General features: G+C 39.5%; 1 protein-coding gene across 2 annotated transcripts in view; it reads right to left on the bottom strand.

Annotated features, from left to right (window-relative positions):
* The window catches only part of ptk7b (protein tyrosine kinase 7b), a 110996-nt gene that overhangs the window by 32757 nt on the left and 60699 nt on the right, over positions 1–17540 (bottom strand). For both annotated transcript variants that reach the window (XM_053502289.1, XM_053502290.1), the window contains exon 2: positions 584–880. In XM_053502289.1, the coding sequence (XP_053358264.1) occupies positions 584–880 (297 nt within the window). The remainder of the gene's footprint in view (positions 1–583; positions 881–17540) is intronic.

Raw genomic sequence — 17540 nt, 5'->3', positions numbered from 1 at the left:
GTGAGGACTCGCTTTTGAGCAGCAAACAGATGAATGCCATTTAAGCCATCTGTTATATGACTGGGTAATTTGAATATAGAGAATTAATGCTGGTAGAGCTTAGCCTGCCTTTTTATTTTGTTACAGATATTTCAGATTGCAGTGTCTCTTGAAGAAATGTCTGCTTTTGCAGGCTATGGTCATGTTGTCCATGTAGTCCTGACGACCTACTACTTGTAGGCATTGGACTACAGTTCAGAAGGTCCCAGGTTCAAACCTAACCACGACCAAGTTGCCACTGTTGGGCCCTTGAGCAAGGCCCTTAACCCTCAACTGCTCAGAATATAGCCGCTGAGGATGAATCCATATGCTTGGTATATAAATACACATTACTGCTTCCATGGAATTTTTTTGGTCTTCCTTGGTGAGGTTGCACTACCGCCAACTGTACGACTCATTCTTCCCCTTTTTACACTTAAAAGTGCAAATTTTTTTGAAAATATTAAATAATCTCATATAAGATGGCAAACAAGATTTCCATAAATGAAGAAGAAAATTCAGCAATGACATTTTACAACAAACAGGGCAGGCCTTATCTACTTACACTTGATGTTGAAGGAGGCGTTGTTGGATGTGGCCACCTCCCCCGAGGTCAAGCTTGTGGCCACACATTGGAAGTTGCCCGCGTCAAGACGGCGATCCACTGCTGTAAATTTAAGGTTCCCGTCCTCCACGAAGCGCCGCTCGGTTTCCCGCACTGCCTGGCCGTCCTGCACCCACGCGTATCGCACGTCAGCCGCTTCACTGACCTCACAGCGCAGCATGGCACTGCGACCATGCAGCGCATCCTGAGACTTGGGCTCTTTGGAAAAGTGCAGAGATGAAGACTGCACACATAGCACTGTAAAAACAGGAAAGAGACACAGAAAGAGCGAAGCAGGAGAATGAATTATGGATATTTATAGTGGTGCAGTCATGTACATACATGCACTCATAAAGGTTGGTGCTAATTACAGGTTGCGCAATTTAACATTTAATCGAATTTTCAAACTGCTCTACTACAGACAGAAGGTATTTAATATGCAGATCATGTTTCCGAGCATGACTATTTCCTCTGCTTTCTGAAACAATTACACTAAAAGCCTGTTAAATCTGTATTCTAAGTTGGATATGGAAATGTACACATGCACACAAGATTGCTATACTGTATCTACACCCAAGTCAAATCCATATAATCCACATCCATATTTATGTAACTCTTTACCTAAGAGTGGTATTCATGAGTTTATGACATTTCTTTAAAAGGTATATATGGTTTTCTTGATGTCTTGTCTGTACATAATGTTAGATAATGGTTTCTGGATAATGGACTTTAATTTAGAGTCGGAAAATGCACTTAAGTAATTACAGTGTCATTAAACAGGAATTTGTGAGACTCCTATAAATAGCGTATTTTAATAAGTTTTATGATGGATTGTCTACTCCACATAGGGAGCACGTTATTTCCCCAAGTATCTCAGGGGTCTTGTTTATGAGTGAGTGGACAGTGGCGCGTGAGGTTGGCTAAAGAATCAGAGCTGCCATCTCCACCACCGGTATTGCGGTCACTTTACTGCACCATTGCGACAAAAAGAGAGCCGAGCCAAAAGGCAAAGCTCCTGATCTACCGGTTGACCTTTGTTTCTCCCGACACCTAAAGTATGGTCATGAGTGTTGGGTCATGACCGAAAGGACAGGATTGTGGACACAAGGGGCTGAAATGGCTTTTCTTTAAGAGGTAGGATGAGAAGCTCAGTCATCTGTGAGAAACTCAGAGTAGCTCCTTTGCGTGGAAAGGGGTCATTTGAGGTAGTTTGGGCATCTGGTAAGAAAGGTTCTTGGCGCGTCCACCTAGGAGGAGGCCACGTGGCAGACCAAGGACTAGGTGGAGAGATTATATCTCAAGACTGGCCTGGGAATGCTTCAGGATCCCCCAGTCTGAATTGGCTGAGGTGGCCAGGAAAAGGGAAGTTTGGGTTTCCCTGCTGGAACTGCTACCCCGTGACCTGGTTTTGGAAAAGCGGTTGAAGATGGGTGGATGTATGGAACACAGTTTATTAATGAACCAGTGTAATTATCGTTACCTTTACTGTATAACACTTACCCAGATGATTTTCATGTTAATGTTACCACTAGAATCAGGATACAATACAAAGAACAGGGACAGGCAGGGAATGGTAGCTTACGATATGTGTATTAGGGAGCCAAGAACTCAGACTGGCCTAAAGGGCTGTGATCAAATCCAACTGGCAGCCTGTCGGACATTTTTAGATAAAGCAGCAAGACAAGTGTGTCATGTGTCAGGTCAGATGAGCAGCTGAAAATGATCTGGAAGTATCATGAGCATGTGTATCTGTGTGCCTATCAGCCTGTCTGACTGTTTTTGTTATATTATTTGAGTCAGACTATTCGCAGCTACCAGTTCAATCATGAGATCAGCGGAGAGAATGTGAATGGCAGGGACAGAGGGAACCATGGGGAAACAAAGAAAAAAGGAGGGTTTTATTAGTTCGTAAATATATTAGGGATGGGAATTACCAGGAATGTCCCGATATGATGATATCAAGATACCTAGGCGCCGATTTTATTTGTATAGAGCATAGAGTATAGAGTGCACCACATGCAGGATTATATAACGCTCCCAATGCAAATATATCACTCACTCACTCATCGTCTATACACATTTATTCTGTATACAGGGTCGTGGGGGGCTGGAGCCTATCCTAGGAGGACACACACACACACACACACACTACGGCCGATTCTGGAACCCCAATTACCATAATCTGCATGTCTTTTGAGCGTGGGAGGAAACCAGTGGACCCGGAGCAAACCCACATGCATATTCCATGCACACAGACCCGAGAGGGGGATTTTTTTTTCTAAATTATATCCACTTGCAGATTGTAAACCCTTATTACAAATTGTAGCAATATTGCTTTCACTTATACAACCACAGACATGCTGCAACATGTGCCTACGCTGGCAAACCCAAGTTCAAAAGTCATAACACACGCTTCAATGCACCAGCTCCAGTTTGACAGCAGTAAATTACACTAAGTGAGCAGGCTGCTCTCACGATTAACGAGTTAAATGAACAGTTACACATGGACACATATTAATACTTCTTCTCACATTAAACAGTGTTTTAATGTTCAGTTCAGTACCTGTCACACATACGCACAAACATGCATGCACGCACGCACTAACACACACACACACACACACAATATTTCTTATGTACAGTGCCACGCTGAAAGAACCATATTTTCCCTGGTAAAATGACTTCTTTTTGCTTCAGTGTACACATTCCCAATTTTTTCGCTTAAACGGCAGATTCTCCCAACTCATGAAATGCAAATCAGGGCATTACTGCAGAAAAACCAACTTACTTTATCAGCGTTTGTTTTTAATTTCAGCCACAAGCCCATGATTATAATATATTAGATAGTTTACACACTGAGAAAGATATGATAATACAAGAGCAGACAAGGAATTCTCTGGACTGTATTTTATGGAAGCATTCTGGGAATGCCTTTAGAGGTCTGTTATAGTGTTTAAATGTGCACTGACATGTATAAATATGGACCCTGCATAGATGATAAATGATATATGAAAATTTCAAGAAAGTCTCGACGGAGTGAGCGGCTCAGTACGAGCTGAAAATGTCACATGAATAATACAATTACTACGTACACCACTACCAATTACCACATCCTTACTGAGCTCGTGTGAACGGTATGAGGTGTGGGTGTGGGAGAGAGAGAGAGAGAGAGAGAGAGAGAGGGAGAACGAAATTGAGAGCAGTTCCCCCTTGAGGTTCAGCGGGATGCAGTTGTTAATAGCCCTGGTGATGTATAAAGGCAGGGGCCACTATCTGTTATAAGAGGTCAGAGCATCAAAGCCCAGCGGAGCCAACAGAAGCAACAAATCAGCCACTGAAACATTCATCACCTTGGCTTTTCCTTTTAAAGACCATTCAGAACAGTACACTGTTTAACCGGAGAAACAATCCATTTATGAATTTCATTGGAATCAGAATAATAAAAACACCAAATAAAACACCAAGTTTTACTGATCAAGTGAAACAATAGCTGCATTTACATGGACCTGCCATAATAAGTCAGTAATTTCGTGCTATGGCCAATAGAATGCAGAAGATAAAATGATTAAAATGATCAATTCTGGCAAAAATCGGTTAATAAATGATTCTTTAACAGAATTGAGAAACTATCAATTAGAGCTTTCAATATCAACGTGATTAATCCAGAAATTTTACCGCATTACAGACATAACACAACTTAATTTTTTTTATCTTATTATATATCTGAGCAGTTGAGGGTTAAGGGCCTTGCTCAAGGGCCCAACAGTGGCAACTTGGTGGTTGTGGTTGTCGAACTGTAGTCCAATGCCTTGCCTATGCCTATGGGTTTCCCATAATTACAGCACGGTTACCTGGCTGTGTGTAATAACAGCATGTTTAGCACAGATAATAAAATGACGAAGGTAACATCACCAGATGTAGTGATGGAAGTTTGGATAAAATCATAGTTGTGTGCTCAAAATCTCTTATTAAGAGAAACAATTTATACAAGAATTAATTTAGTGTAAGATGTGGGCTTAGGCTCTTGGTTGTTAATCCTTAGATCTGAGGATATGGGTTCAGGCCCAGTGATGGTGGATTTCCACACCCCATCCTACCCAGCGACTACATACACAGACGGTCTCATTCAAGAGATTTAAATTGCACATTTGTTAAACGTTAATGTTTGAGATATTATAAAACTGCATAATCTGTTTTCTCTAACCAGTTTTTCATGCATTTCTTTATTCCAGTATTGTACATTTATAATACCAGTAAATCTGAGTATTTTAAAATTGTGATTAACCGGGATTAATCACGGATTATGACTGGGATTAACTAGATTGAATTTTTTTTAAGAGATGGACAGCACTACTTTTAATCCTAAACATTGTTTTAAAGCACTTTAATAAACACCATCCAAGTTGATTTCTTCAGTTGTTATAGGAAGACATGCATTCATTTATTTATTTATTTATTTATTCGGCCATAAAAATCGATAAAACAAATTAACATAATAAAGTACAACAAAACTAGGCGTATTAAACCAGGAATATCAATAATATATGAATCATATATTTCATACATTTCTTTAAACCGACTGAAATCATTCTGATTATAAAGATTTAATACGTAAATGTGTACATGGACGCTGATCTGATGTGTATTCACATGCTCAAAGCAGAATATAACTTTGTTTAAATGAGCAAAATGGTTCTGCCCACTATAAAACATCTAATCTGCTAGAAATCTAATAGATTTCCCCCCCCCAATCTTGAGGTTATCTAGGATTCCCATCTTTTCTGATAAATCGCACCTTCTGTTTTATGATGGGTTACAAATATTTGGTCTCCTTTATGACTGGTTAGATCATTGGCCAATCAGTGCCTCTTCCTCAGCCAGAAGAAGGAAAGTCTGTAGTAAAGTGTTGTGTTCTCAGAGAGATTACTGATCAGGAATGGAAAGAAAATTTCCATCCCCGAAACTGGTCTGAAAAAAAATCTAACCCCCTCCACATTGGGCAAACATGAGCAGAAAGAAAATATTTATTCCAGGAAGATAGACCTGACCAGATCCAGTGTTTACATGGCAAATATGGAAGAGATTATCACCTTCACTCTCATTTCAAATTCAATTTGATCACACCAAGCTGTTTTAATTGAGGTAGTCACATGATGCTTTTGTTTTCTGAATGGGCTATTATTATAATCATCAATACAAATTGCCTTATGCTTGGACACCTGCATCCAGGCAACCAAGCCAAGGTGGACTTGAGTGTTTAATAATAATAATAATAATAATAATAATAATAATAATGTTCCCGAGAAGTCAATGAAGCTCACTTATTATGGTTGCTCCCCAATCAATGGAAACATGTACCTTAATGACACCATGGACTTGCTGGTGTATACTTGGATCATGATCCTACTGCGTAACTCAAGTGAGCTTGAGGTCATGAAGTAATGGCTGAACATTCTCCTTTAGGATTTTCTGGTGGAGCACAGAATTCATGGTTCCATCAATCATGGCAAGTCGTCCAGGTCCTGAAGCTGCAAAGCTCCAGACCATCACACTATTACCACCATCTTTTACTGTTAGTATGATGTTCTTTTTATGAAAGGCTGTGTTAGTTTTACGCCAGACGTAAAAGGGCGCAACTTTTGTCTCATCAGTCCACAGAATATTTGCCCCAGATTTTTGGAGATAATCAAGATGTTTTTGAGAAATGTGAGACAAGCCCTTGTGTTCTTTTTGGTCAGCAGTGGAACTCTCCCATGTATGCCATTTTTGCCCAGTCTCTTACTTATTATTGAGTCATAAACACTGACCTTAACTGAGGGCAAATGAGGACTGCAGATCTTTAGAAGTTGTTCTGGGTACTTTTATGAGTTCCTGGATGAGGTTTCATCGTGCTCTTGGAGTGATTTTGGTAGGCTGGCCATCCTGGGAAGGTTCACTACTATTCCAAGTTTCCTCCATTTGCGGAAAAGGGCTTTCAGCGTAGAAATGGCATTGTAACCCTTTCCAGAGTAATATATGTACTGTAAATGACTTTATTTCTCATCTGTTCTTAAATTCTTTTAGATCAAGTATTTTTTTTTTTTTTTAGAAAGCTTCACTTTGTCAGACAGGTTCTATGAAAGTGATTTCTTGATTCAACAGATGTGAACAGGTGTGGAATTGTAAATTAATTTAAAAAAATTCGTTTATTAATTAATTCATAAATAAATGTATATTTATCATATTTTTTTAAACAATCATTTAAGTGTGAAGAGACTCGAAGGGTGCATTAAGGGGGCAAATACTTTTTTCAAGGCACTGTAAGTACAAACATTTAAAGTGAATACAGGCACTGGATTTTAAATAACAAAAGCAAAAGCATCTGGATATTTATTTCCCCTCGCTGTAATGGAGCGAAACAGATGCCCACAGATGCATGTCTCCTCACTACAAAAACATGCACAACCTTTATTAAAAGATCCAGATGAATAACAAATTCTACCAAGAATGCGAAATACATACTGAACTAGAAAACCCTCATTTTCATCCTCAGTCAAGAGGCGCTTGACTCGAATGATTTTGCGTCTCTGCATACAAGGCCTTTACCCCTTGCTTTTCCGACAGCAGGATTCTGTCTTAACAACTCCTTAACTGAATGTGAAGGAAGTGAGTCTGTAGATTACATCAGTGCATGAGAGTGCACTCCCACTGAGGTACTGCAGCTGTCTTCAAAGGCCACAAGAAACTCAGTAATAACTGTCAGGTATTAATCATTAAAAGAAAACTAGACTGGGGATATCACTTCAAAAGCTGGGAGAAGAGAGAGAATAGACTGCTGGCCCAGATAAGAAATGAAGACAACAAGGTGCCTGTTGCTCCTCAAGAAGGTTAAGGAGAACGCTACAAAGCACCGTTTGTACATGCTTGGAACTTACTGAGAAAATAGCTTATTAGTGCTAAGCAGTATAAAGATGTTTCACAAGGGGTGCTTGTACTAAACTAACTTGCATGTGGGTGTCATTACTTATGCCTAATGACATAAACTTGTATCACCAGGAACTGATGAGTACACACTTAAAGGAAAGGAAACAAGCTCTACATGGGTGTATTCACCATACAACAGCAACATACATTTCGGCATACGATTGACCCAAGAATGTTATTAAGGAGCACCACAAAATTTAAACAGAGCCATTTTCAGTTTGTTTTTTAAAGCAGGAACCATAAATTAAGGTTAAGTAAGGTTTATGATTGTTTTTATGTGCAAAAATATAATTTTTGGGATGGAAATTTGTAATATCGGTCATATTTTTAGTGGCTGGAACGGATTATCTGCATTTACATTACTTCCTATGGTAAAACACGTTTGGCAATGCGAAATTTCACCTTAAGAACTCACATTTGGAACAGATTTAATTGTGCTGTAACCAGTACACGTTGTAAACGTGATATATTGCATAAATGACACTGTGTCCTTGTAAATGATTAGTAATGCAAGATAATTGCAACACTGGCAACCATTAATAAGGCCAACATGGACTATTAGAAGAAAACATCCATTCCACATGCTGCATCAATAAGACAACATGCCACGTCAAGAAGGAATGATCCCAAGACTGGAACTGTTTCAGAGTGTTACTATTCTAATCTTCTGTAACCTTACTTTTCTCCTTTCCTATTTACATAGAGCACACTGTCCTGTGTATTTATTGTCCTGATTCATGTTCATGTACAGTGGAACCTTGGATTGCAAGTAACGTGGTTTGCGAGTGTTCCGCAAGACGAGCAAAGATTTTTTGTTTTTATACAGTATTTCGCCATGGTCCTGCACAAATTGCATTACATTCCAATTCCGAGTTACATGAAGGAAAAAAAAAAAACCTTTAAAACTCGATGATGACTGATGAGATTAGAGAATACAGAGCAAGGAATCTGAGATCATTCTTCAATGAAGAATTCTATAGGGATACTAGTAACAGAATCCTAGGTCTTCTGTAGTAAACACAGATTTTCAATGGTCGAGGAATTGGGAGGAACAGTGTTTCATTCTGTGGCCATGCAACCATTTTTGTGCAGATTGTGATCTTTGGGAAAGCAACCCAAAAGTAATGCATGAGTCAAAATACAAGACAACTGGCTTTATTATGAGGATGATTCATCCTTCCTGAAAAGTTTACAATGTATCCTTGATTTGTTTGATCTAAAACAATTACTTTACCAGATTATCCTGTAGTGGGGGTGCTTATTATGACTCAACATCCTGTAGAGTGTGGAAACCCAATGGCAGCCAAGTGGAAATGTCGCCAGTCTTGTTTAATGTGATCTGAAGTCATGTTTGTTCCTGAGAAACCTTTTGAGAGACGGGAGTCACTTGTTTGGATTTGTAATTATCAGTTGAAATGGTTTGGTGCTTCATTTTTGGAAAAGTATTCGTAAAGACTGAGGAAATATTTTACTACCCAAAGATTTGGGTGGACTGGACCTTGGTTACATATAGGTCATTTTAGCTAGTGTTTGCAAGTGGATAATATTTACACAAGAGTTTTTATTAAACATTTGTTACATGTGAACATTTATAAAAACATTTGAGATACTATAAAACTACATAATCTAATTCCAACATTGCATGTTTATAATAATAGTAAATCCTAGTACAAGTACAGCGGAACCTCGGCATACGAATTTTATCTTAACCCACCGAGTTCTTAAACTGAAAATTCGTTTAGAGAAGCACATTTTCCCATAGGAGATAATGTAAATGCAGGTAATCCGTTCCAGCCATCAAAAAATATTACCAATGTTCCCTATTTCCAACACTCTAATCATATTTTTCCATATAAAAACAATCAAAACTAGAAAAGATGTGTAAATGAAGTAAAATATTAAATAAATAGACGTTAACTCTCACTTAACCCGATTTATGGTACCTCTTAGTACCAGCTGCTTTTTAGCGAGACTGAAAGTGACTCTCTTTTTTTTAACATCATTTCAAACTTTCGTGGGACACATAGTGCTATGTCTTCAATAAATCTTGCACAAAATGCAAAAAACAAACACACAAAACAAATTCGTGAACACACTTCGCTTGGCTTTGCACTGACGCACTCTACGTGCATGTTAGCAGCCATTTGGTTTAGTTCGTATGCCGAACATGCTTCGTATGCCAATGTAAATTCCCTGCAAAATTTCAATTCTTCAAGATAGATTTAGAAAACATAAGTACACAATAAATGAGAAGATTATTTATAAAAATGTTGAGTGATACCGCTATTGCCTTGGCCTTGCACATCTGTCTATAATCATTAGGTTTTATATTGTTTTGTGTAGCCTGTACAGTACCTTTAGTATGCTAATTAGGCCCAACTTTCCTTCCATGGCAGCACATTAGATTTGCTATAGCGACTTTTAGCGTGGTTCCATTGTATTTAAAATTGTTATTAATGCTCTATGACTGTGATTAAATAGATTATTGTTTTTTTAATCCAATTGACAGGATTAATTTATACATACAAATTTTTTGCATAATCCCACCCAGACATATGGTGAAAAATTTGCTGAAAATAATAAACACTGAAAGTGTATTTCTTCTTCCACAAAATGGTTACTTTTACAGGAAGTGAAAGTAATAATAATAAGTAATTGCCCAGACTGGTTCATGTACCGTACAGTATTTTCAAATCCAGTGGTTTGGTTTGAGGTGATTATATCATCGGCAAAGTCGCCTCAAGGCCATGGCTCCTGTAGCACAACCAGTCCCACAAGTTAACTTTTACGGATTATGTATTACACACTTAACTGTTTCATAGCTTTTATAGTCTCAGTGGTATGCAGCTACAGGGATTGGCCCTGAATTCCTGACTAACAAGATTATACCTCCATTCCACCCCCTGTTCACTCACTAGGGAAAAAGCAAAGGGCAAATGACTGCCTGTATGCTTAAGCATTGTAGGAACAATCAACTAAGTCTCAACCTATTACTATAACATTCACCTAGTCTAATCTATATCAGCCAAACTTTTCACATACAAGTCATACCTCGCAAAATCACATACAGACAGCACAAAGCTTGATGTGCTGACTCAAAAAGCATACTACTGTCTATCTGTCTCTCGCCTGGTACTCCTCCTCCACCCCGATATCCCTCTCTCCCTCCTCACACAGGTGACAAGCTATTACAGCAGCCTTAGCACCTTCTCTCAACATGTGTGTGTGTAGGTACCGAGCCTGGCTGTGACAGGAAGGCTGCAGCTATACTACTCACAGGCTATTAATAGCTCCACGTCTCCCTGCTGATAAAGACGCCTATAGTTCTGCCTGCCAGACCACCACCGAAAGCCCACCCTGCCAATTATGGGGAGCAGTTCTTCACGTCTTCCTGTCCAAACCGCTGGGATCCAACAAACTCTCGACTGACTCTAGATTTCTGAATGATGGCTTTATAGAGGCTTATAGAAAGTTTTAAAAACCCATCTACTGACATCGGTTCTTGATAAAATTGCTTCAAATTACAACACTTTTATATAATACAATAACCCATGGGAGAAACAAATAAAGCAGATCCTTTTGGTGTTGTGGGTTCTGGGATGGGGTCTCCATGGATTGCATAGAGGGTTTTTTTCCCTTGCAATTTTTCCTGATTTTCTCCCTAATTAAGTTGTAGCCAATACCCACTCGTCATTAGAGCACTCCCCCATCTAGGCTACGACTACCAACCAAAAGTACCAACACATTCGGAGGATAGCGTTATTTGCTCATTTCGCTCCCGCGTGGGCTGACAGACTCCCATGATTGGCTAGAGCCGCGATTAAAGGGAGAGCGCTAAAGTGCCTCCCCCTCCTCGTCTCCAATCAGCTCTCTCTAAGCCTCTAGCTGTGGGGGATTGGACTTGTTCCTCCGGCGCCTTCCAAGTGCATGATCTTAAATATCATTTTTATTATTTTTTATTTCCATTGCATTAAGACACAAGTAATGGCCTTTTGCTACTTGTGTCTAAGCAGATGGATCAAATTATTTGATTAACAAACTGTTAAAAGGCATCCTTGTGCTTTTCCCATCTACCCTAATGCACTTCTCTCTCTCTCTCTCTCTCTCTCTCTCTCTCTATCTATTTCTCTATATTGTGCATGCCATCTTAATAAACGAATTTAGGAGTACAGTAAACCACAAGCAATTCACAGCTTCCTAAATAGCCTATCTACATGTGATGTGATGTTGCTTAAGCTTTACATACGACGCGCACTAATTCCGTGCATGGTCCAATTGAGTCTAATTAGCGCGCGCAATTTTTAGAAAGTGTTTTTACAGTAGATATACAGTATCAACATAGTGGTTTAACAGATTACAATATTGAATTTTTTTTTTTCCCATTAGAATATACAGTATTTCCATACGCTAAAATGAACTCAAGGAAATGGAAAAAAAACTTTGCCCCAGAAAAAAAAGTCCAGACTATGAAATATCACAAAAAAGGTGTTTTTTGACAAATGATACTTTATATAGAAAATGGGCCATTGTAGCCGGCTGGCTTTGCGACCCACAAGAGACATACTATAAGTATAAAGCTATAACAGCACCAGTGAGCTCATACAGGTTTAATACATGAAGGCAACTGAATACCTGCAGAACATGGATTTAATTTCTCCCTCCGTGTATAAACATTCTGCATTCTTTTCACCAGTCAGACTTGTAAAGACAGGTCGGGAAAATGGAGATTATACATTCAAACAACCTTTTACACAGACACACTGGTTGGTCTGGTGCAATTAGTTAAGTGTATTTTATGTTTGTTTGTTTTTTGCTATGTACTCTGCATGACTAATACAAAGACAAGGACTCGGGTCACTGGAGATGAGGCCTAAATGAATTGTTGCGGATTTAGAAATTAATTAGTGCTGTCAATCGATCAAAAAAAATAATTTAGTCATAAATAAGTTTGTGATTAATCACAATTTTAAAATACTTAGATTTACCCTTATTATAAACATGCGATGTTGGAATAAGGAAAGGCATGACGAACGCTGTTAGAGATTAAACAGATTATATAATTAATAATAATAATAATAATATATATTATAATATTAACATTTAACAAATGTTGAATTAAAATCTCACGGATTGCGCCCGCACTGCATGCAGTGGCTAGGTACTGTAGTACGGGGGCAATTCACCAAAGGTGGGGTCGAACCCAGAGCCTCAGATCTAAAAACAAAAATCTAGACCCTTAGCCGTCTGAGCCACCACTCCCACGTCCTATGTTTAATGTATTCTTGTAAAGGTAGTTAGATCTTTTTACTACTTCTATATATATATTAAGCTTTATACAATATAATAAAACATGCCGTTCAGCGCCCCTGATGATATCCAGAGTCATCTTATTAGTAGCCTGTCACTATCACACATAGGAAAATGGAAAGTCATTAGGATCGAACTTGGTCATAGAATTAATTTGCATTAAAAAATGCATTACATTTCCAAATAAACACGTTAATTTTGACAGCCGTAATATTAATACAATATTCCCTGACATACTGTACTGTATATGCATCCGAAAATTGTCAAGGCTGGAACTGGGACCCTAGTGATGTAATGATGAGGCAATCCCCAGAGTCCTGCTTATTAAGTTAGAATATATTCATTCATATAACCTGTACCTGTCTGTAACCAGAGCCTTATCTCCAGGCGGGTCTGGCATCATATAAATACTAAATACTCCCCCCCTAACACACTGTATCAGGTTACTACACAATGTACTGAAAGCATTACGTTTGTTCTGATTAGGGGGAGCTCAGTGGTTAAGATGTTGACCTATTGATCGGAAGGTTATGGGTTCAATCTCAGATGTTTAATGATATAAAAGTAATGGAAAGCATTTGTCACGGAATCATCTTGAGGATGTTTCTGATTAAAATAGCTCTTCTCTAGTAGCCTTTCTCTAATAGTAGTGTATAAAGAAAAATCTGTGCAAGCTCGCTAGTGGAAATAAAAAGAAATACAACACACACACACACACACAGAGAAAAAAAAAAGGCTTTTCATTAGTGAAATGGAGGAAATCTACCACACCGAGAAGCAAAACATGCAGTTCATTGCTCTGATACTCAATCAGCAGGACGTCTTTGTATTGCTTTTATATCTGCAGACGAGGTGACACACTGGAAAACAAAACCAGTTCATTTTCTCTCACATTACTGGGTCCCTTTCCAAAAAAAAATCAGTAGGAAAATATTTCATTTCTAAAACACACACTTTAGGTCAGACTTAATCGCATGTCGTCATCAGTGCGTGCCAATTGTGACACACTGAAATGCAATCGGTGTCCAATAAGAGCTCTGAGTGCGGCCTGAAAGCTTCATTTTCCAAGATGCATTGGGAAAGGAGAGCCTTCACGGTTTCTCTATTGCGACTGCATTGATTGATAATTGAAATGATACCTACAACACTTACAGCTCACAGCAGGACCCAGGAGGTACTGTATGTGACCCGATTTAACAGATAACAGATATGGGGATCTGACCAGCACTGTGTGATATCTACTGTACGGTTCGGGGAAATCTTTAACTGCGAAGATGAATAATCAGAGGAATCAGCAAACTGGACTGGACTCCATTATTCCAAATGAATACACCACTATGCAAGTAGCTTAATGAAAAGCGAAAGCACTAAAGGTCTCTGTAAGCCCATCTTAATAGAGTTTCACAAACAAAACAAAAAAATCTATTGCCGAGGAAAAAGCAGATCAGTTACTACACACCCATACAGGAAACTCTCCAGTACTATGTTTAGTTCGTCTCATGTTTCAGACAGGACAGACGGCTCTCGTGGCAGAAACACAAACGCCTACAATGCTGTGTTTACTACAGCTGCATTTATTTTCACCGCGATTACAATGACATGTAGTTTACACATTGGGTGGGAAAAAAAGGCTTTGCACCTCTAGGGTCGGAGTTCGATTCCCACCTCGGTCTGTGTGCATGTTTTCCTTGTGCTTGGTGGGTTTCCCCCAGGTACTCCGATTTCCCCCAGGTACTCCGGTTTCCTCCCACAAAGACGCGCAGATTAGGTTAACTGGGGTTCCCTCCTGAGATAGGCTCCAGTCCCAGTCCAGTCCCACATTTAGACATTTAGGCATTTGGCAGACGCTCTTATCCAGAGCGACTTACATTTTTATCTCATTACACATCTGAGCAGTTGAGGGTTAAGGGCCTTGCTCAAGGGCCCAACAGTGGCAACTTGGTGGTTGTGGGGTTTGAACCTGGGATCTTCCGAATTGTAGTCCAATTCCAGAGCTACCCCTGGCCCCAATACAATCACCCCCCTCATACGCACCAACCCCCACCCCCGCTGACGCCGGGCCTCCCTTACAGGATAAGCGGTAAAGGGGATGAATGAATGAATGAACGAACATCAAATATGAAGCACATGGGCTTCACCACAACCACAGGGGGTTATATCCGGAAGTCTTCCGTCACTCTATAATAAATACCACACACTCCCTTCATTTTTTTTTTATCAACATTTCAATGTGAACAATTTCATTGTGTGAACTTCATCTATTAAGAGCCTGAACACAGCAGGGTCACGTTAACATTATTTATAGGCAGTTTGGATTAAAGCTGTTTTATTCAAGTGATCCATCAAACCATCAAACACAGCTGTGGTTTAACTGAAATAATAAGACACAGATGCCCGGCTCCTGGACTGTCATGGAAATACTAAACACAAAGCAATGTGCCTTCCAGAAGATGATGGACTATTTAGAAGCAGTGTGGACTAACAGTGCAGTAAAATGTCCTCACTATCTCATCACTCTAGTATTAATCTCTTAATGTCCAGGAGCCAGATGATTGTCATTCTCGATACGGCGTGCCATTTAATTTGACTGTAATTACTTAAAGAATTTATCATAGATACTAAAATATATGCTATCCTAAATCGCACATCATTACTCACTAACAGCTTGAGCGCACAATCAATCAATAAGCCAAGTCATCGTTCATTTAAAAACAGCACTGCAGGTATGGGATTTCTTTCTCGAAGCTGTTAAAATGTACAAATTATGGTGTGGAATAACTGATTTGATCCATTTCACACTTTGTATTCATAGCCATAAATCATTCATCACCACAACAGCCAGAAGAACAGACTCCAACACAATGCTGCACGGAACGGATAACCCGTGCCACGTGCCGCTGAGAGCTGAGAATGGAAAAAAAAGAAAAAGAAAAAAATAAATAGCAACCTGGCTTTAACACCTAAGAAGGACTGCAATCTTTAATCCTCCTACAGCATTTCACAATGTGTGAGTTCAGGCCTAAGCTTTTACTCCCAACACCTCGGACAGCGTCTCTGCAGGCTTAGAGAAGCACACTTTTTTTATTTTTTTTATTGCAGCGGTAATTGGTGTGTTGAGGAGCAGTGTACTCCTGAGCTGTTGAGCCGCAGCTGATCTCCAGTCTGCTCATTACGGCACTACGGTCCTGACACCAGCGCCACATCACACACACACACACACACACACACACATAAAAACATTCACATGGCCGTTGTGGAGCTGGGAGACCACATCAATGACCACTAACCTAAAAACGCCATGGCAACCTCTCCGCATCACCTCTCCGTCCATTACTCTCTCTCTCCTTTCTCTCTCTCTCAGTCCTTATGGTGCCTCCATCGGTATGTTGAAAAGAAATTGATGCTAATAGGAATGTTTTATCCGCTTTCTGTTACAAGAGTTCAACCCACGGTTGAGTCAATAGGTTTGAGTGACACTATTTTATTATTAATTTACAAACTAATACAATTATTTGTTTTTTTTAAAATACTATTTTAATATTATTCATTCATCCATTCATTCGTTTGTTCGTTCATTTATTCGTGCATTGATTTTCTATACTGCTTATCTTTGTACAGGGTCACAGGCAGCCTGGAGCTTATCCAAGAAAACTTTGGGTACGCCCTGGACAGGGTGCCACTCCCTCGCAGCAGGGCACACATACTGTACACACAAAGTGAGCAATTTAGGTACGCCATTTAGGACAAATCTGCACATTCTTAGCCTGTGGGTGGAAACCGCAGAACATGGAGGAAACCCACCAAACATGGGGAGAACATCCAAACTCCAGGCACACATACAGTACATGGAGTTTTATGGGAATCGAACCCAGAACCTGGAGGTGCGAGGTGACAGAGCTAACCACTATGCAACCTTCCCCCATATTTTAATATGAATTATTATGATTTTATTTTTTAAAGTTTCTACCTTTTTTTGTAGCAAGCTCAAAAGTGTGCAACCGTATTATCCCAATCTGTGTGCTCCTCTTTTGTTAACATGAATTTGACTTTTTAAGGTGTGAAATAATTTCATCACCAGGTTTCCACTTATGGTAAGTATTACAGTATATGAGGCATGAAAATAAAAAAACAGACAGAAAGATTTCAAGCGGTGAGCAGCAAGAATCAGTGAGACCAAAAGACAGCCTTCATATGAGGATGATGTAGAAGACTAAAATACCGATCGTTATCAGTATGTAGACTTAAATGGTGATTATTCTGCATGTTCTCTAGTGGAGTTTGGCGTTCCGCAGGGTTCAGTTTTAGGTCCACTGCTTATGGAGTTCCCGTGCTTGGTGAGTTTCCTCCGGGTACTCCGGTTTCCTCCCACAGCCCATAGACATGAAGATTTGCTTAACTGACCTTCCCGAATTTCCCATATTGTGTGAATGAGTGCGGGAGTGTGTGTGTGTGTACCCTACGATTGGCACCCTGTCCAGGTTGTACCCCGCCTCATGCCCAAAGTCTCCCGAGATAGGCTCGATGCCCCCTGCGACCCTGTATACAGGATAAAGCGGTATAGATGATGAGCGATTCTAAAACAAACACCAGAACATAATATGGGAGAAATGTTGTAATCCACTTTTTGCTTTACATAAAACGGATCGTT

This window comes from Clarias gariepinus, chromosome 8 (genome assembly GCF_024256425.1).
Source record: "Clarias gariepinus isolate MV-2021 ecotype Netherlands chromosome 8, CGAR_prim_01v2, whole genome shotgun sequence".
NCBI lineage: Eukaryota > Metazoa > Chordata > Actinopteri > Siluriformes > Clariidae > Clarias > Clarias gariepinus.
The sequence above is the reverse complement of the archived record's forward strand: the minus strand, read 5'-3'. Positions and strand labels throughout refer to the sequence as shown.